General features: G+C 41.5%; 1 protein-coding gene across 2 annotated transcripts; it reads left to right on the top strand.

The window, feature by feature from the left end:
• Positions 1-1773: 1773 nt before the first annotated feature.
• Positions 1774-20300, top strand: kcnk2b (potassium channel, subfamily K, member 2b; the record flags this gene model as incomplete). 2 transcript variants are annotated; one of them, XM_083899246.1, is made up of 6 exons in its annotated part: positions 1774-2085; positions 8278-8395; positions 12834-12994; positions 16405-16618; positions 17334-17476; positions 19944-20300. In XM_083899246.1, exons 1-6 carry the CDS (start codon positions 1897-1899, stop codon positions 20298-20300), a joined length of 1182 nt encoding a protein of 393 aa, XP_083755372.1. In that variant the 5' UTR covers positions 1774-1896. The 2 variants fall into 2 exon arrangements, with proteins under 2 accessions (XP_083755372.1, XP_083755373.1); XM_083899247.1 differs by having other exon boundaries at positions 1777-2085; positions 16405-16591.
• Between the last annotated feature and the right edge of the window lie 1848 nt (positions 20301-22148).

The following is a 22148-nucleotide window of genomic DNA, read 5'->3' as shown; positions in this document are numbered from 1 at the left end:
GTCTTTACCAACACTATAAGCCTGTATAGTTATGCAATTCTGCAATGTTTATGTCATGGGATAGTTTCACATGATGCTGAGCGTTAACATAAGTTGTTGTTTGCAGTGAAATACTGGAGTTCATGGAAGTGATTATGTAATCCACTTGTTTTCAAAGGGGATTGTGACAGACAGCTTTAATATTTTATGAGCTTGCATTCAGTCATTGCATCAATCTCGACTGAGGAACCTACTTACAGTCCTGTAGGTGTAGACATCATGTTTATTGGCTTTATATTTAGGTTTATGTGAAGTCTTTGCTTTTAATCGCACTGAATAAAATTCATAAAATATCCAGGAGGATTGATTACCATCGTTAGAACTGAAAGCACACGTGGCAGTAAATATTAATGTCGGATAATAAATAATAACAACAAAAAGAAAAGAGCTCACCTGCTGCACATCAGGTGGCGCTGTTCCACTGACTCAGCATCGTAAATACTGTAAACACATGATGAGAGGAACTGGCTGCACAGTAACGACACACAAGCGGGTGCATTCAGTTATCAAATATTTATAGATATGGATCAGGAAAACCTACGATATACAGTTATTTGGAGGAGGGAAAATACAGACGGATGATAAAGGACACTTATACTGACAATGTGTTACTATGCAAAAGAAAAGCAATCACAGAAGCTCTAAATAATTAAGCCCATTGTCAAAGGCAACTTCCTTCACATGGTTATTGCCTCCATTCATTTTTAATCACTCTCCTTATTGTAATACGACTTAAGTAAGAGGTTTATATTAAATTAAACCCCACGTCGTGAAAGACAATGTCCTCTGTCATTCAGTAACAGGCAGAAATAATTGACAATAGAACTTGCATCCATTTGCTTCAAGCTGCAGCTTTTTTTTTTTTTTAGTATTCTTGAGCAGAAACCATGTCTAAAAATAGGCTTGGTCAAGAAATACTATCAGACCTGGCCGAGGGAGCATTTGTGTGTGTACAGCAGCAGCACAGGGGCGGGGACATGTTTTTATCCCCTGAAACTGCTGAACTACCAGGTTTTTTGAACAGTAGAATTCACCTCTGAGACATTTTCTGTTACCATCCTGTCGTCGCCGTCTTAGACCGTTTGCGATAGCTGGATAGATAGCTAGCTTCAAAAACTATGATCAGCTGAGATTGGCACAGCACCCCCATGTGGAGGAATAGAGCTTTGCTTCCATATACTTGTCATGACGGTAGAACCTCAGGACTTCCGCAAGGAACGACCATCCAATCACGGACTCAAGATTCACGTGTTTGTGACGTCAGCTTCTCAGTACCGTTGTTCCCAAATGGTTGAATAACCAGATATGGAAAGTGAAAGTTATCCTGGAAAAAGGGGGCAGAAGCACACACTCATTGAACCATTCTACAGCCTTAAAATCAATATAAATCCAGGTGGCCTGATTATCATGATAGTCATAAGAGGATTAACCCAGTGTTTCCAAAATCCTGGTCCTCAGGGACCCACTGTCCAGCCTTGTTTTAGATGTTTCTATGCTCCATCACCCATGATTCAAATCATCAGCTCATCATCAAGCTCTGCAAAAGCCTGATAACAACCCATTCATTTGAATCATGTGTTGGAGCATCAGGACTGGTAAACACAGCTTTAATCGGTTTGCAGCCATCTTGTTTTACTACAGTTACCTCTGTCTGCCTTCACATTAAACCAATCACTTCCAGTGTGCGACCTAACACTGTCCATGATGTGGCCTATTTACCTCTGCCTTCCAGTGGCTGCACCTGACCTTCTTGACCCAAAGTCTGCCGCGCACAACTCCAAGCCTCGTCTCTCCTTCTCAGCCAAACCGGTGGTCCTGAATACGCCAGAGGACGAGTGTGACACCCGCACCACTGTCATGAGGTGGAAAACTGTGTCCGCCATCTTCTTCCTGGTGGTGCTCTACCTCATCATCGGCGCGACAGTGTTCAAAGCGCTGGAGCAGCCGCACGAGAGTTCCCACAAACTGGCCATTCTCATGGAAAAAATGGACTTCCTGGCCACGCATTCGTGTGTGAACTCCTCTGAACTGGAGGATCTGGTGAAGGTAGGTCAACGTTTTATCATTTACTCATGTGAAGGATTGGAGTAACCCGGGTTCCTGGGTTCGAGTCCCAGTTTGAACAAAGGGCCTTGCTGCAAGGAGTGTGCATGTTCTCCCCGTGTGTGCATGGGTTTGCTCCGGGTTCTCCGGCTTCCTCCCACAGTCCAAAAACATGCAGATTCAGGGATTAGGTGAATTGGCCTCTCTAAATTGATCGTAGGTGTGAGAGTGTGAGTGAATGGTTGTTTGTCTCTATATGTGGCCCTGTGATGGACGGGCGAATTGTCCATGGTGTACCAAGCCGATCGCCCTATGTCAGCTGAGATAGGCACAGCACCCTCCGGTGGAGGATAAAGCAGTAGATAATGGATGGATGGATGGACTATACAGTTCTTGCACTACTTGGCTCGACTCTACATGGTTTGGGTACCAGGAATGAAAGACAACAACCAGGCATGTTGTTGTCATTCAGTCAATCATTAGACTGTCTTAAAATAAGGCTGAACGGGTTGTGATTCGGCTCACGATCGCCGACTTTTGGCAGAACACCAGGCTCCTCTGTTAAATATTGAGATTTTAGACATTTCCTTGCTAAATGTTGGAGATTAACGCTCATGATTCCAGTGTCCAACACCATGCTCCTGATTCAGTGGCTCAGCTCACTTGGAACCTCGCCAGAACAGATACTAAACACAGTACAGCACTAGGTACCAGGTACTATCCCTAATGGAAAGGCAAAATAAACCAAGTAGAGTCGAGCCGTGCCAAGCCGAGTCGTGCCAGAACTGTATAGCGGAAAGGCACCATATGTGTTTACGAGTTTGCTGGACACACAGAGACTGAGAGTATAGCACTGCCAGAGTTTTTTTTTTAACCCGAGGATGGACATCAGTCAAACAACCAAACAAGTTGTTAGTTTATGCACATTTAATTTGTGGCTGCTGGAGGCTGTTTCATGTCCATATTTTCCATTACCATGATTTTACATCTCACCTCCTGCTGGAATATAAGACCGTGCACTTTGAATTGCAGTTGTTTATTAATGCAACAGTAACCAAGTTATGTAATATGTACATAACTGTAATATTGCACAAGGAGAAACGTGTAATCCATCTCTTAAAGCCTTATTATGTATGTTTTGTTCTTATTTTGTGTAGCCTAAATGTACAACGTGGGAATTTAACTGAACTCGTGCTGAATTTAAGCAAACATTAAACTCTTATAATCTACTGTATATCATTATAAAGCAAAGTGAAATCCATTCAACATAAATATTTGATTGCAAACATGTGATGTGACTACATAAGCGTTGACAGAGCAGTTTCATAAGCGACCCAAAGCCTTGACGACTCTCGCCGACGTATTTGTCTTGTGATGTTCATTACAGTTCTAAATTAGCAGAGCTGAAATGCGGAGTTTATCCCTGCTAAGTATGCTATTGCTGCTGAACCATTTCTGTTCTAAGCCACACAGGTTCCTCTCAGCGCTCAAGTACGTAACTGACATTCTCCCAGTTTGCTTAGAAATCAAACATTCATCTTTAACGACAGATTTTTATGGATTAATGTCTTATTTCTACACCACTGAGTGCTTTAATTTCTCAGATTACATTGTATTATTAGGTAATGCGTATATTTATGATATCAGTGAGTTAGTGTTGGCACTTTCTTGGCTAAAATGAAGAAGCTGTTGTTGATTAATATTTCAAATCCTGGGCTTTTCTAGTTAATGCATAGTTCAATATGTTTATTACTATGCATTTCAGCAGATCTGGTGGTTAGGTGTAAGATATATGCTATAAATAATTTATGATGCACTTTTCCGGCAGAAATGTTGTTGGTCAGATTGAGCATTTAATATAAAAATTGATATCCAGTGGATTTTAAATTGAATCTATTGCAGGCAGCTAGAAATGACCTCAGCAAAAGCTCTTTCTTCTTTGTTATTATAAGAATTGTTGTCCACTGTGCTGTAACAGGAGTGGTTTTGACGAGGAGAGGCTGATAGCAGATGGCAGTTTATGTACAAAGATGGTGGTGATTTCTGTCCTGGGATCGGTGTCCAATAGACTGACTGTCAGCTAATATTACCGTTGTCAGAAGTGACTTAATGACTGCATATCCCTGGACAGAGGAAATCCGTGCTCTGTTAAATCCATTAGCTACAAGTACAACAACAACAGTTGTGTTTTCTGAAGAAGAACAATAGCAAACAATACTGCAGGTATGTTTTGTTATTATTTCATCATTATTTTATTCTTTTCACTGTTTCTCCTTTTGTAACAATCAGTTCCTGTTACTGTTGTTTCCTCTTAGTAGTGAAAACATTTGGCTTGGTCAAGATAAATTAAGTTGGAGGCTGCAAGTGTGGCTCAAGGGATGGTTCCAATATCAGTCCAGCACTTTGGTCCCAGTATCTCAGGGACAATTGGATGATTGCAATGAAATGTTGGTCCCATAGACCCTAACTTTTTACATTATAAGTCAGTAGTTTTAGGTCGCCTTTTAATAGTGCACGATGTTAGGTTTGTGGATTTTGGTCCAATTTTGAGAGAAAGTCAAGCACAGCTTGTAGGAGTTGACAGCATAGTGTGATTGACAGCTGGTATTGTTCAACAGGGGCCTGTTATGGGCGACGTCAGGACCAGTTGCCTCTTTGGTTGTTCAGATGTTATTGTTCCATGAGGAAAGAAGTTTTAGTTTCCAACTTTTCACTCTTTTTCACGCTAGAACAACTTATCCGATATGTATCGTAATCAACTATGTGCCTGATGCTTGGTGCTATTGTTGTAATGACATCAATCAAACACACAAACACGACTTTTCTCCATTTTCTATTCAGTCAAATTCGACCAGGGCCTGTGATTTGATTGGCCGGCTTTGCGTTGTTGCTCGTACAGATTCCTTTTTCTCAGCTTCAGCTACACTCATATAAAATAAAAGTGCTAAGTAGAACCATAAACGGTTCTTCGGCTAGTCCTCATAGGAGAACCCTTAGTGTTACCAAGAACCCTTTTAAAACCCTTTATTCAGGAAAGGGGTTTTAAAGGGTTCTCTGGATCAAAATGGTTCTTACTGGAACCCTTAGTGTTACCAAGAACCCTTGAAAACCCCTTTCTTTGGGAAAAGGGTTTTTCAGAAGCAAATGGTTCCAGGTAGAACCTCAGCCCTTGTAGAAGAACACTTTTGTAACCCTTATTTCTAAGAGCGAACCGCGTGCACGATGGATCCACAACACGTGACACCACCTCATTTAAGATGAATGAGCACCATTTCAATAGCTCAATATTCCCCAGTTAAAATAGGATGACACCAATTAGTGTAATGGATCATCTGCTGTGTAAGGGATAAGTGTGTGGCCCCTTATGATGATCCTGAAAGTGTCGAACTGAATGTGCTGAATGACCTCTGATGTATAACACCCTCTGTCTCAACTGAAAATAACTTGACAGCCAGCTGTTCCCTGTCCTAGTGAATGTCTTTCATCCAGCTGAAGGTTTTGTTTTAAGGCAACGAGTGAAACCTCGAGCTGACCTCTGTGCTGAATCTGCTCTTTGTCACTATATTTGATATTGTTTTATGTCTGATGCAAACTGGGAAACGAACAAGAATGAAATTTTAGTGCATTTAAGTGCATTTTAATGTTTTATTTAAGGCTATTAGGCTTGTGAGCTGATCTTAAATGAAAGTTGCTGTCCTGTTTCAATGCAGATTTCCCCTTAGTTAATTATGTATACAAACACACTTACCTCAACGTTTCAATGTCGTCTTGCCTTATCATTTTTCTGCTGGCCGCAATCAGTTTCGCTTACAACTGGGTGCCAAAGCAGTGATTTAATATGGCCGCTTTGGCCGAGGAACAAAGGAAACCGAATGAGCCAAGCTCGTCTGATTGTGTGTTTTGCTAAATGGATGTGGATGTGTGGGGTTTCTATCACTGAGTCCCCGTCTCCTTTATTGCCATTTTGGAATGATTAAAGACAGAGCTGATAAAACACTGTAAAACTGTTGACGGGCTCACATTTTGTGCGTAATGTTCATTGTGTCTGCTGACATTTGTTTTTTTTTTGGATGTCTCGTTATTGTCGAGGCAAATTAATGAAATTCAGCATCTCAACCTCCACAAACTTGAACTTTGTTTATAAGCGACACAAACACATTCAAACACATTCTCTCTTCCTAATGATCGTCCACGTCATGTTTCATCAGTGCGTGTTTTTGCCTCGATTTCTGTCCCATTATTCACCCATTTTATTTTCTACACAAAACAGTCGCCGCTTAATAATCTCAATCATTCCATTCTGCTATTACTGTGACCCTGGAATGTATGTGTACACACACACAAAATGCTGACTATGCCAGTTGTTACAGTGAACATCATTATTTCACTTCCCGTCCCCCTGAGGGGTTTATCGATCATGAATACAGACATTAGAGATCTTGAAACTAAGTTTCTGGGCTCATTTTTATTCGTCTCAGGTGGAAGAAAATATCCATATTCATAGGTGAATGAGCGATTAAGTCCAACATTCCTCTTCGATTTATTCACGTAACATCCAGGGCAGTGCACCGTCCTCCCGAGAGATTCTCATAACATTTCTCTTTCATTTATTTTTAGAGAATCCAGACTCACGAGAATAAATCTCACTGACCTGTCGTGCGCCGTCACGTTGGCCACATTCAAATTGAGATAAAAAAATCTCTCAGTTGAAGCACGCACGGACTGCACGTAGGGAGTTTGCAAAGACAGTGAGAGATTGAAGTCTGGAAAATTGTGAGACAGAGGCATAGGAAGAGAAAATCTGATGCTGCGATGTTTCCAGCTGACTCATGTTATTACAGGGACAAAATGCATTTGATGGCTTCATGGAATTACAGTGCGATGACACACACACACACACAGTGTCACGCCATGCACGTACGTAACACTAGTAGGATGAGGACTGGTCCGTTTGGCCACCACACAACTCCATCTCTATAATCCACGTCCCATAAATAAAGAATGAACTTAGTAAACATATTGAATACGGACTCCTACTGCTGCTTCGATAGTGTGAGAACTGTTGGCTCCTCTGTGTGTTCGAGCTCTACGGGGAGGTGAAACGGTCCATTACCTTCAATAAAAATATGGATTTCTATGGATATAAATAGTGGTTGCTACGGCAAGTACGATAAACAAGCCTTTAATTTCTAGATGTTTTATTGTACTAGTGTTTCATATATAATTCTGTGTTTTTTGACATTGTGTACTGTGCACATTGTACAGTAGAACAGTAGGAAAAGCCCCCAGCGTATAAAATTTGCTGTATCTAAATGCAGCTGTTCTGCTCGGACATATTAATAGGCAGTTTTACACAACATTAAATTATTGGTATGAGAAAGATGATGATGATAAATTAGTGAATCTGTATAAAACGCCGCAGCACGAACACACACCGCACGTCCCTGTCATCGTCTTCCAGGATGTGGCATCATCTCCTTGCGTCTATGTTTAGGCGTCAGTGGGTGTGAGAGGAGGCTGCTGTGCAGTGGTGTGCGTTTCCTCCAGCTGTTTGTTGGCCTCTCTCTCTCTCTTTTTTGCATCCTGTCATGTAAACGATGCCCTGAGTGGGAAAACATGTCGCTGCTTCTCGGATCAAAAGCCGTAAAAAAAAAAAAAAAAACCTGAGGAAGGTTATCGACTCGTGTCACACCTACAGTCGTTCTCCGCCACGTATTCACACTCTCACACGCCGGGCCGCCCATTCTGGGGCTGATGATTTTCATGAGGAAAGTGTTAAGACATTATTTTAGCCTCTGTCTCTGTTGTGCATAAACCTAAAGCTTGGGGCTATAGATACTTTCATTGTGAAGCTGTCTCATGCAAACTAATGGGAGCAAATGACACCAAACTGCACTAACCATGATGCTACTGTCTTCACCCACATGAGTGTAATCAGTGACTTTGCTGTTTAAACTGAAGTACCTGTAAAGTACCCGTAGTTCCTGATTTTAGCTGCTCGTACAGCCTGTGCTTTCATGTGAGGAGCATTGGGAAGTAAAGATTTATTGGCTCTCAATTGGTTTTGTTTGGATTATTTATCTGTGCTGTCTCTGAGTCCTCAAGGAAGTTGATGCTGTGATTTCTCCTCATGTCCACCATGTCCATGACACTTCCTCTGATGTATGTATTTTTCTTCTTCATCCTTTGCTGCAGCAAGTGGTTTCAGCAGTTCGAGCAGGTGTGAACCCGTCAGGAAATGCATCCAATCAGACGAGCCTGTGGGACCTCAGCTCCTCGTTTTTCTTCGCTGGAACCGTTATCACCACAATTGGTAAGAGGAGTGATATCTGATGCTCTTATCTCCTCGTCTGACTGTTTTGCATGCAGTGTCGGCAAAAATGGGATTTGTTTTTTTGTCTTCTGCATGTACGACGCAGGGGCACGTTGTCATTTTGATGTATTACACGTAATAGCTTTTGCATAACATAACAAAATTACTCTTGCAAATCATCATCTTTTTTTTTTTCCCCAGATAAGGCTTTATTGCACTGGACTTAAGTCACTAACATTGCAGAAAATAGTTGTCTACTTTACTTCACGTTTGATCTTTCTTAAACTAAAACATTAGCATCCTTCATTATTCCAAAATGTGTAATAATAACAACAATTATTATAACAGATGTAGCTTGGTGTTTTACGCGTCTCAGTTTTATCTGGAGAGAAGTGTAAAGACCGTGACACTGTAAGACTACTATATTCACTTTTAAGATATCATGTTCATTGACGCTCAGTTACTGTATAATAAATGCTCTTTCATCTGTCCGCGCCTACAGCGCGCTCATTCAGAATGAGACTCTGCAGCACACTTCCTTTTTATGCAATCACTCTCCCTGTCTCCTCCAGCTGTAAGAGCTTACTAATCAAACCGCTCACACACACACACACACACACACACACACACACACACACACACACACACACACACACACACACACACATTCTTGTACAGCGTTCTTAGTGAGGACCCTCACTGGGATACCATGCGTTCCCTAGCACCTTACACTAACCTTAACTGTCACAACTAACCGCCCAACATAAACCCAATTTCTCTAGCCAAAATGTCCCCTAAAGTGAAAATGTCCCCACGATGCAGGTATGAATGATGAAAGGTTGTGCTCACACTCACTGACACACACACACAAACACAATGACAGGTCATCTTGCTCTTCCACTGGGACCTTGACAAATTGATGAGTCTGGTAAGAGAACTGCTGAGCTCCATTTCACATCTCTACCATCCTGTCACAGCACACACACACCCGCATTTTAGTAAAGTGTCATTCATACTCGCATACATACACATAATACTCAACCGTAACCCCGACTGGAACATTAGTGTGCCAGTTTTTCCAGATGAACACTTACTTGAACTCATCAAACACTGCAAAAGAATAAATAATTGGCTACTTTTATGTGAAAACAGTCATGTGTGGGCAGAGTGTGGGTTTTCCCTTCAATCACCTGAGAGTGTTTCTGCTTTTCACCGATGTTTCCACAGTCATTTGCGACTTGTTGATGTCTGACTAAAGGATTCATGTTGTTTTCCTACAAAGTGCAATGTTTTTGTTGTTTGATGGTTTTGGTTTTCGGGCCTTTTTCAAACGTGAAGAAACTGGTCACAAAGAGAAGGTGCACACAAATGGAAAAACAAAGCGTATCATTTTTGTTGCCGTCTGTTGTGTAATAATTTTTGCCTGATTGGTCTGAAATGTTTTGAGGCTATTGCTGAAGAAAAAACATCACATATCAGAGAGGCAATTCCAGAAGTCTTTGTACAAAGTGATGGACGTACAACAAAGCCCAGAGATGAAAACATTACTGTTAGACATCACTGGATTTGAATTCTCCTGGCATTAATTGATTCAGCTTCAGGTGGTAGACAAAAATACATCTTCACACATTGATTTGCTCATGCTCACATCTTTAATTGTCTTTAAATCTCTTTTCACCCACACAAATGTCTTGCAGCATTTCTCCATTTGGGAATCCTGAGTCTCAGCAATTGTTTCATTCCTTTCTCCACAGATCTGTGCCATTATGTACCATTGTAATTCACCTTTTATTTCAACACGTCATGTGATGAAGGATAATGGCAGCTGCTCACATGCATATTAATTTCATTATCAGTCATTTATAGGGGACTCATTATGCAAAATCAACTTTTTAATCATTTAAATCCTTATATTTGGGAATCTGGAGGTCCTATCAGTCGGCAAAATGTCAACTCATGTTTTTGTTTTTGTGGTCCTCCTCAGTCTAAGTACAGGAGATAAAACATGCGATGTTGACTTCCGCGCTCACTGGGACGTCACAATGCGTTCAATTCCTGGAATTGTTGTCTCGCAGAGCTCCGCTTTGTCCGTAAAACACGCGAGAGTGATGGCGAGGACCACGGTATCCGTAAACTGGAAGCACGCAAAGTCAAAATTCTTGGTTGCAGCGCAGAGTTCTACACGTTATATATGACGGCAATGTGTCTGCTGGAGTCTGCAAATGATCACTTTTCCGAATGCTAACTGCTGTTAGCTCCCAGTAGCCTCCATGGCTGATGTCATTTCCTGTCCCTTAAGTTTTCGTTTTACTTTTTTTTAAGGTGGACCTAAAGAGATACTACTAAACAGAGCGATCTGAACAGGTCTGTTTTGGCAGAGTGATTGAACTGCTGTGGTGCTGCATCCTTATGGTATTTTGACCAAAGCATGTCACAGACATGTTCATTAGGACACCAGGGAACTAGTATTACTTGGAGAAATAGGGTATAATATGACGCAAAAGGAAGTGGACAACGTGGTCCAGGCTCTTTTGAGCGATCCAGTGTATATCCGAACAGCCGACAAGTTAATGTGCGGCACACTTCCCCGTACGTCATCAGTCTGATTTGAAAACATTGACTACAAAGCAAACCACACAGATTACCAATACATCTTGTCCCCAGGTTAATGAACTCCTGGTAATAAAAGCTCCTGCTGATGAAAAAGGGGGCTAAGATGACGCAAAAAGCAGCTTCAGATACTGTTATGCAGGGAACCAGGGGGGGGTGTTCAATATAATCCACCACCACCACTGTAGCTGTGAAATGTGCCTCTTAATTGACAATTCTTCTCACACTTGGTATCACTCCACACACCAAGTGAGACTGGGTTTCTCTTTTGAGGGCTGGCTGCCTGCAGCTCCTCCTCTCCCTCCATCTCCCGAGACAGATGATTGTAATAATGAAGTGAATTAATAATTCAGAACCTCTTACGAAACAGTTAACTGTTGATGAACATGTACAGTCAGGTTTTATGTGTAAGGAGCAGGTCATGCAGGATTTCTGTTTACCAGGATATAGACTCCACTAAGCCCCATCTGCTTGGCTGCACATGATTATTGTTTTGGAGCGAAGATGAAAGGCAGCAGAGCAGTGATGGACTCACATTAGTGAGTGTTTCCACGTACATGCACACACACTCTGTGCACAGCATACTGTTCGCTATGCCTTTCCATTGTTCTCATGTTTGTTTCTATTTATGTTTTTTGCTCAGGACAACACAGGGAGGATTATAAATGATTGTTTAAGTTAGACTTTCATCTCTCAATAATGAAATTTCACAAAATTTAACTGTTTTTTGGGGGGGAGGGGATCTCTGGATTAAAGAGAAAGTTTACTTTGAGGTGATATTGAAGAACTAATATAACCACCGTGCACCTGTAGGAAAAAGAAAACCTCTATGTGACAAGTTTTTATTTTCTTTGCAAGGAAAAGGTCAATCTTCACAGGAGTGATCCTAGCTGGAGAAAATCCCAGAGCATCGTGAGCCCTCCACATTTATACCTGAGCAACTCCCCTTTCGCATTCCTCCAATAGACAAAGAGTCTTCCTTTCCAGGCGGTGTTTTCACACCTTTTTGGCTACTGTAGGTATCGGGGAGCCGACTCCCTGCGGATGTTGTAGGAAGGTGTCAGTTCCGGGTAGACATAATACACTATATACAATACACAATACACAAAAGGACCTGGTATTCTGTGTTGGGCAGGTATAGGGTGATGGGCAGTTGTAGCTCTGAGACAGAGAAATTGAATTTGCCATTAGAGGCGTCTCTTTTCCGGAAAGGGTCAAAACAAAATGAGCTGAAGAAGGCACAACATGCTCGCTGATATTAGCAAAACTTAGAAAATGTGAATAAAAATACACAAAACAAGCTCCTCTTTAAATGAACAGGTGTTATACATTAAATAGAGTCTGATTCTAAATGCACTTCACACTCAAAGCACAACAATGAGTTGATGTAGTAACTGATTACTCAATGAATCACCAACTATTTTATAATCAGTTCATTTAACTAATTAAAATAAGCTTTCTGTTTTTCTTTTTCGCCATAACAAAGAAATCACTAAGACTTATTAATTAAACATCATCATTTCTTACATTTTCGGGACCCAACAACTCATTGATTAATCAATCTTTGTTTATGAAGGTAATTGTTAGTTGCACCCTGACATTAAATCCATTCACACTTCAGCAGCTTTTCAGCGGCCACTGCCTCCCAATTCCCCTGCTTCACTTCAACTGTTATTTAGCCCAAAATACACAAGTTAATTTAAAGAGTAATTAGAAAGAAGTGTGCGCAGTGTCTCACGGACACAGTTTGGTATATAAAGAGTAAAACAAGCACATCACTCTCTCATATTAACTTGGCTTATACCTCTCTCTGTCTCGCTCCTGTCAGGATTCGGGAACATCTCTCCTCACACCAAAGGAGGACGGATCTTCTGCATCATCTACGCTGTGCTGGGGATTCCATTGTTCGGCTTCCTGTTGGCAGGCGTCGGGGACCAGTTGGGTACGATTTTTGGCAAAGGCATCGCCAAAGTGGAGAAGATGATTGTGGTGAGATGCTAAGTTTTCCCTCTGTGAATCACCAGGTGTGTGTGTGTGTGTGTGAGTGTGTGCAATGACCACTTTTACAACTGGTGTAAAACTGGTGTTGCTGAAGATGATCCCATAAAGCGCTTGCAATATCCAAGTCTAAAGGTCACAGCCTGCACTGTAAACAAAGCTAAACGCTATGGGAGGAGAGTGACGCTAGAAAGTACATGATTAATTTATTTTTTTTTGCCTCAGATTTCAGCCGCCTGCGTGTTTGACGATGTGGAAAGGAAAGGCAGTTTCACGTTGCCATGTCAACAGACTCCACCACTGCAATATATAATGAAGACAGTGTTGTTTTTTTGCGTTGAAAGCTTAGTTCAGTACATTGCTGTTATTTTAGAGCCATACTTTTTCTTTCTGCCGACTTATACGCTGGAATCGGTGAACTGGTGCCTTCCTATTTATTGTTTATAGGTGTGGAATGAAGAAACAACAGCATGCACACACAGAGAGCGGGAGATCAATAAACCTCTATGAAATATGGCGTTTAAGCCTATTATCATTCTATAATATTTCTATCCACAGTCCATGTCTTTGGACTTTGCAGGACAGTCTTGCCGGATGGTTGCTGGTGAGGTTTCTCCTTGAAAGCCGAGTAATCAAACAAGCTGTGCACAATCAATACGGAGGCAATCTGACAGGAACAGTGGCAGTCGAGCAGCCGCCGCGCTAACAATGCACCGAAATGATTCTGTTTTCTCATGGGGAAAATTGAGTTTTCTTTAATGGTAATTTACTTGTAACCAGCTGTGGTTTGAGAAGTATTTATCAAATGGTCTGTTCAGCTCGTCAATACATTTCTCCTCACTGGACATTAATCTTAAAGGTGCATTATGTAATTAATCTAAAGCAACTGGCCGTAAAATCCTCCTAATATGTCACAGAGACTCAGGAATAATATTCATATAACATGAACTCACCAACAACAACAGTACAGACAAAATATTCACATTAAAAAAAAACTTTTGCAGACTGCAAATCATGTTTATGTTTTGAAATCATGTTTTGGCATGTGGCGCCACCTGCCGCCTTCTACCAATCATTGCAGTCAGTAGAGTCAACCACGGGTTGCCAGTTACAGAGTCTAAGCTAAATTGTTTGATGTTTTAAATGGTTTTAATTTCTTTACTTGATTTTTTAATTGATTGTGTTTTAATTTCAAATGTATTTCCTGCCTGTAAAGCACTATGAATTGCCTTGTGTAAGAATGGTGCTATACAAATAAACTTGCCTTGCCTTGCCTTGCCTAAGCTACAATGGCGAAGAAAACGAAACTCTGTATTTTGAATGTGAGTGTAGTAACCGTTTTTTGGCCACATTCTTACATATGGCGACTTTAGATATAAAAAATAACTTCACACTTCCACAGCGTAGCCGCGACTACAGCTCAGAACATCACAATACAGGTACACCAGTTTCTCCTTCATCGACGTGTCTGTTTTTCATTGCTTGGAAAGCACAGAGATGCACCTTCATTTTTCCTGTTTCAGAGCCACGTCACTAACGTGGGTACGCCTGTGTCGTTACCAAAGCAACCTGGGTTAGTTCGGTGTGGACACGCACACAAATCCAGTTTCATCACTTTACAGCAGACCTGGTTCTCCATGAGCAATAACAGAAAACAATCTTAAAAAGGAATTTCATTATTGTGCCTATTTTAGTTGCACATTCAGTGGCCCATTCCAAAGGCTCTGGATCTATTTTCAGTATGAAAACGGCAGCAAAGAGCTGTGACGCCAATTAAAACCAAATTAAACCTGAAGACTATGTTTTTTTGTTCCGTGGCTGGCTCTGCGATATCGATCGAGAGAAGTTGTTGTTTTTGAGCTATGGAAATGGATTAGCTGTGGCAGCTGCTGAACTCTCTGCTGTGCACTGAAGAAGAAAAAAAAGCTCCTCATCAGTCCTTTAAGAAAAATACTGGTGCATTTAAGTGCGTTTTGGACAGTGCAGAAGGGACATTGGACATCACAGACTTGCTGATCTGAGGTCTGTGTGCTCTTTCAGCTTCCCCTCAGGCTGCTTTGAGCTTACATAAGTGGAACGGGAGAGGAACGGGGAACCAGTTAAAAGCCTCCAGTGGAAAGTCAGTGGAGGAACTGGCAGCATGTGGATAACTAATGTCAGGGGGGAAAAAATTCCCATTATTACAGTTGAACGCACTGGTTGTAGCTATGACGAATCCTTCAGGATGTATGCTATTTTAACTGCATGTGTAAAATCTCACAGGCCGTTGATGTTACAGCAAATGTGAGATTATGTCAAGTCATGTGACACTGTCCCCCGCAGCTCGGGTGGGCGTTCCATCTGACGGCGGAGGATATGAGCTTTGACAACCTGACGTTTGAGCTGTTAGACGACGGCAAAATGTGCCGTCTAAAGGGAGTCTAAAGGGAGTGAATCATCACAATGTGACGAGAGCGAAAATAAATCACACAGAAGTGTGCGCTAACATGTGTAATTCTCTTGGCAGCCGCGTCGAACCAGAGATTAAGTTCTGACACGACAAAACTTACTCTGGGTTAAGAAATATCTTCTCCCGGATTTACCCGGATTTGTCTCAGATAGATTTTTGACATAACAGTGAAGGATTGGTGCTGTTGTGTAAAACGGTGTCGCCAAGTGGCAACCGCTCATGACGTCACTCATAAGAATCTTAACACCCAAAGGCTCCGAGCCTGGAGATTTGAGATTTAACTGTCACCACGTTGAGGTTTTGCCAAAGGAAATTCACAGACGTCATCTGCAACCACGCTCCAGGTGTCTATTATAACCGTACTTTATCATCCATTTCCCCTATAAACTGGGACATAATTCACAAAATTGACATCATGGGCTATTGAAGAAGACCTGAAACTAGCAGTCCATTTGAACGGGGAAATTAGTTTCTACTTCTCACTTGTGTTATAACTTATTAGTAAAGATTTTTTCTGAGTAGTTAATGGTCTCAATCACTAGTTTCAGCTCTTCCTCAGTGGCTCATGATGTAAATACTGTGAATTATGTTCCTATTTAGAGGAAAATAGATGATAAATCAAAGCACAGTGGACACTGAATTGCAGGTGACATTTGTGCGAAATTTTGGTTCAATCATTTCTATTGTGTGAACATCAGACTAATTTAAGAGTCCATGTTGACAAGTTAACAAAAGGGAAGCGGCGCAGAGATTTACTACACAACTGATCATAATTTGTTGAACAAGCCCACAAAACCCAATTCAAATTCAAGCATATTTTTTATATTCACAGTCTCTGAACCCCTGTTGGTTGCTAAATTCCTTTCAAGCGTGCCCCCTCCCCCCCTCCCTCTCCCATTAATTAAAAAGTGTTGTTTTTCTCTACTTCAACAATCCTTTTATTTCCCCACAGAAATGGAAAGTCAGCCAGACGAAGATCCGAGTCATCTCCACGCTGCTTTTCATCCTGTTCGGGTGCCTCATCTTTGTGGCCCTGCCAGCTGTTATCTTCAAGCACATCGAAGGCTGGAGCACCCTGGAGTCCATCTACTTTGTTGTCATCACCCTCACCACCATCGGCTTTGGAGACTTTGTTGCCGGTGAAAGAGTTGAAAGAGGCGAAAAAGGTGACTAAATAACTTAAAATGACCTGACTTTAAATTGCACACACGAAAGTCGTGTTGATTTCCATGTCACTCAATCATCTCAAATCTGCCCCATTGTTGATAAAATGGTTGTGATTGGTCTGATCTGGTGGACGTCTGCCTGAATGGGAGGGGACTGGGTCCATGTGCGAGAGAGAGAGAGAGAGAGAGCGATTGAACACGAGTTCACTGATTGATGTGGTTTCTAGGTTACAGAGAAGCAGATGGCAAAAATCACAAACACTTAGCAGCAGGATTAAATTTTCCTGAGCGGGCCTAATGATTATAGATTAGATTACACCACCTGTGCCAACCCATGTAGTTACAATAGATTAATCATCTTGGGCCTGTTAGTTTCACTGCTGTTGCACTGGATGCTTCTCTCACAGCACAGTGAGCAGCAGACTGGAGCCTGTGTCCTTTCAAACAGGGTTGATATCTCAAGAACCGAGAGCAGAGAAACACAACAATTCACACAATGAGCAAGCACTAGGCATCAGTGGAGAGGAAGAACTCCCTTTTAACAGAAGAAGAACTCTCTGCAGCCATCTGCCTAGACAGGTTGGGGTGGAAGGAATTGGGGGACAAGAGGGGGATGGGGTAGAGACAGAAGATGAAAATGTCTTCCTTTCATTGGAATACATTTTTGACACGTATTGGAATGACGTAACAGTCATTTTATACCTCCGTTGTGTAGGTGGGACAGAGGGTCTGGAGTACCTGGACTACTACAAGCCCGTGGTGTGGTTCTGGATCCTGGTGGGCCTCGCTTACTTTGCCGCCGTACTCAGCATGATCGGAGACTGGTTCCGGGTCATCTCCAAGAAAACGAAGGAGGAGGTACGTGACGCTGTGCTGTGAGATCATGATGTCACACCAGAAGTGACAGAGAAGCGAGATAAGAAAAAAACCTCTCACAGTAAAGGAGAAAAAAAAGGATTTTCTTTTACAGAAACCCACAGTCACCTTTATAATCAGCCGATGGAGCATTTTGCTCCTGGGAATCCAATTTTCCTGATCAATGTGAATTTCTCTGCAAGACCAAATTATTTATGTCTAGAATAGCTGTTCCCGGCCAATCTGATAAGCACAGAGGGTTTCTCTTTTTCATTCGACATAAGATTAGTCGTGTCCAGTCGCCAGATTGTCGACTGGACAAGAGTCGCCAGATTACTACACGACTGAAGTGCTGCCCAAAGAACTCAAAGAAGAAGAAAAAAAAACAACCATTCGATCCCCATGAGCAACAAAGTACTTCACAGTTTGTGAAAATAAAGAGAAAGGGATTCTTCGGGGTCTCACATTCAAGGATTTTCATTTTTCAGACACATTCTGAACTGAGAGAAGTACAAAGTGATAATGTCAAATTCTGTGTTTTGAAGAAAGAAAAAAAAACATACCCGTACCCTTACTTGTTGTGCATTTTAAACTTACGTTGCCATGGTAACACTTAAACAAACTTTGAGAAAAACAATAACACCTACAATAATATCTCTATACAATTATAATATTGTAGGTCACATTATGTGCTTAAAGTAAACACCACCCATTATTTTCCACTTCACTCTTCCAGCCATCAGTCAGAAGTGATAAATCACACAGATAATGGAAGATGGAAGGGAAAGTTTTCCCTTTCAGGTAAAGGTCAGCACATTTATCTATAACTCACTGAATCAGTTCCCAAAACATTCTGCCCCCATATTAATTCCTCCTTTGATTCTATTTTAAAATCGTCCATATATGTGCTTGACCTTTACGACATGATGGGAAATTGCATTGCAAATAACAAGATGAAAGTTCTTTCATGGGCACTGCTAATAGAGTAGAGCAGCGGAGACTTGGGAAAAAACGATTAATCAGATTAATGCACATGACATTTATGTTCACACCACTGAACTCCATTAATTAGGCTCTTGGTCATTTAGGTGATTCATTCCCATCAACCTATTATAGCTGACATCAGTGAAAAATAGATGGTTTGCTTGCAATACTTTGATCATTTGTTAATATTTTAAAGGCATATAAGGGCAGCTTTGATGTTGCGTTTTATCTCCTTTATTCTACATAGCTATATAAATATCTTCATCAGGTGACCAGTGAAACACTTAAAATACATGAGAAATAGCTTTGTATTATGGCACCTATCACATATTTAGAATGTCTCTCTCAGTCTCAGGAATACAAAATACCCACATCAGTTTCAATGTGTGTGTGTGTGTGTGTGTACTTGCCAACCTGTCCAACAGTGGACCTCGGCATGGAAACACACCTGCAAACAGGGGACCTCCATGCCAACAGGGGACATTTTTTCAGGACCCCTGTTGGTCATGCTTTAGATCATGCTAAAATGATGTCTCAGACCTTCTGATAAATTTTTTTTTTTTTTAAATTTGCCAAGAGGGGACCTCTGTGTGTGAGAGTGTTAAAAGACCCTCAACAGTGCCCCTACTGACTGAACCAGGGATTTCACACACACATGTTGTTTCTTAACACTTCTGCATGTGTGTGTGTGTGTGTATGTGTGTTTTTGTACTTGCCAACCTGTCCAACAGTGGACCTCGGCGTGGAAACACACCTGCAAACAGGGGACCTCCATGCCAACGGGGGACATTTTTTCAGGACCCCTGTTGGTCATGCTTTAGATCATGCTAAAATGATGTCTCAGACCTTTTGATAATTTTTTTTTTTTTAATTTGCCAAGAGGGGACCTCTGTGTGTGAGAGTGTTAAAAGACCCTCAACAGTGCCCCTACTGACTGAACCAGGGATTTCACACACACGTGTTGTTTCTTAACACTTCTGCATGTGTGTGTGTGTGTGTGTGTTCCCTTCTACTGAAGGGAAAGCATGATTACCAAGTGGCACCAGCTGTGTCAATCAGCTCACCTGTGACTGCTTTCCTGAGACATCTCCACACCGGTTGCCAACCACACCCACCTCCACAAAGGCCTTTGCTTAAAGTGAAGGCTTATTCTGACACTACATTATACTAAAGTGATTAAACAAACTGACATAAGGGTACTATACTCAAATTCTGACAGTAAATACTGCAAAATGTCACACACTGGACCTTTAAGAATGAATATGTTTCTTGACTGTCAACAAGTTGAAGCACCATACCATGTGCTTTGTATTACATTTATAAGTTTCTACAACACTCCTTAAGATTTTTAATTATTTCCAGGAAGCCTCTGGATTTAACTTTTCAGTAAAATCAATCTTGCACCAGCTTTCATAACACCCATGCCGCCCAGACGACATTAAATGACCCTGCAGGCGTCAACATTCAGTCGTCTTCTCTTCTGCAGGTCGGGGAGTTTCGGGCTCACGCAGCCGAGTGGACAGCGAACGTGTCAGCAGAGTTCAAAGAGACCCGGCGGCGGCTCAGCGTTGACATCTATGACAAGTTCCAGCGCGCCGCGTCCATGAAGCGCAAGCTGTCGTCCGAGCTGGGCGTGAACGCGTCCATGAACCAGGAAATGACCCCCGGCAAGAGGACGCTGTCGGCCAACTTGTGCGAGAACAGGGACAGTTACCCCAACTTGACTCTTTCCCTCAGCCCGGTGTCAGGGGCGCTGACGAGGAACGGCAGCCTCTACCTGAATGGACTCAGCCCTGACTACGCTGACCGGCGGGAGATCGCCATCATCGAAAATCTCAAATGAGGAGGAACGTGACATATGAACACTTAATACAGACAGATCAGTCGTCATCCTCTGTACTTTCTTGTGCATGTACACAGCTTCTTTTCATTGCATCCATGTTGATGTGATGGACAGCTCTGCTAGTGAATGATCAGCAGCAGCAGAAACATAATTCTGACTGGAAAAGGCTGGAGTTCCACAAACTTCTGTCTGTGATTAAAGCCCATATTGAGGTAGCAGCACACTGGACACAAGCCTCACATAAAGGCCTGCAAACACAGAAATAAAGACAGTAATGAAAACTTAGAAAGCAATAGACACATCTGTACTCATCGGCCGTTTGATTTCCGAAGGCCCCGAAAATCTGCATCAGATAAAGAGGACCCTCAGAATGTGGCTTGTCCTTTTCGGTTTAAATGTCTCACTGTACAAATCTGTATGCCTTCTTGCATTCACCACACAATCTGCGCTCACTGAAGACATGAATGTTGACATTCTTCTTCCTCCACGACTGACATTCAGCTTTTCACCCCAAGGAATAACCCACTTGTGCCTTACTGAATTCTGTGCTGCGCCGGCGAGGACGAAGATGCGTTGACAGCATCTCGCGCTGTTGTGTGATGTGTCTGATTGAAAACAGCATTTGATCTTTTCAAGAGGAAGTGACTTTCATCACATACGAGTAATTAATGAATGAATTAATAACAGGGGGAAATGCCACCTCTCTGTCTTGCCTGTGCATTTTAAGTTGTCCCTACTTGTTTTTGATGTGCTGGGATTATCATGTCAACCACACAGTGCCATGCTCCTTGTTCATACCCTAATCTCTGCCATCCCAAAGTAATGCAAATGGAAAGAATCTCAATCCAAGTCCTTGCATCAGATATTTATATATATTTGCTGAGGAAATAGAGAAGTCTTCATTCTGATCAGAGGCTCAGGAGTGCTCTCTGTTATTTCTCAAAAACCTGTCCTGTGGACTTTTGGAAATTGAAAATGACCCCACTGCCATGTTTGTCCTTGTTGCATCAAAATTATTGTGTAATTTCTTCCAGTTGCAAAGGCTTTTGCTGCTCTGTGGTAACACAGTGAAAGCTGTGGAGCTGTGCGGCATAAATTTTACCTGACCAATTTTATTGATGTAGGGAAGTTGGCGGAATATTATTTCTACAGATAAAAGGTTGCCAATACTGAATGTAAAAACCTGCATATCACCGACCCACTTATCAAGATATGACATATCTATGAGTTACATCTTTTAGATACGGAAGAGCCAATTTACTCAATACCCCTCTGCATCTGAATGTGTTGATTAAGATTATGCAAATGGTAAGAATCTCAATCTAAGTCCTTATATCAAGTATTTATTCCAGCATTTTAAGTTGTCTCATTTAATGATATAAATTGAAAGATGGATTGCAATTGATGCCACAAATATTGTGGTGAACGGTTTGGATCTGCGGTGTTATTCTGTGCGCGTGTACAACAAGATTCGGTAACATTCAGTACAATTAAAAGTGCTGTTTTCCGTTTGTAGCATTATAGAGTACATTCAAAATAACAGAGCATCTCACAGTGTTTCATGCGGTAAACCAAGTCCAGAAGTATGGGTTATTACATCAAGAGATAATAATTTGCACAGGTTGCACCTAACAAATAAGGCTTTCCAGTAATATAAATATGTACACTCACAAACAGAACAGCAAAAATGTAAAATAAATGTAAAGTACATTTAAATTCAAATTGCAAAGTTTAATGCCAATATTTTCATCCTAAATGATCAATAAGATAAACCATATTTATAGTTAATCTAAAAACACCCTGTATTTTTGCATGTATTCTTATAAATTAATACAATAAAATGATAGT

This window comes from Microchirus variegatus (genome assembly GCF_963457635.1).
Source record: "Microchirus variegatus genome assembly, chromosome: 12".
NCBI classification, from domain to species: domain Eukaryota; kingdom Metazoa; phylum Chordata; class Actinopteri; order Pleuronectiformes; family Soleidae; genus Microchirus; species Microchirus variegatus.
This window is presented reverse-complemented; position numbering and strand designations above follow the sequence as displayed.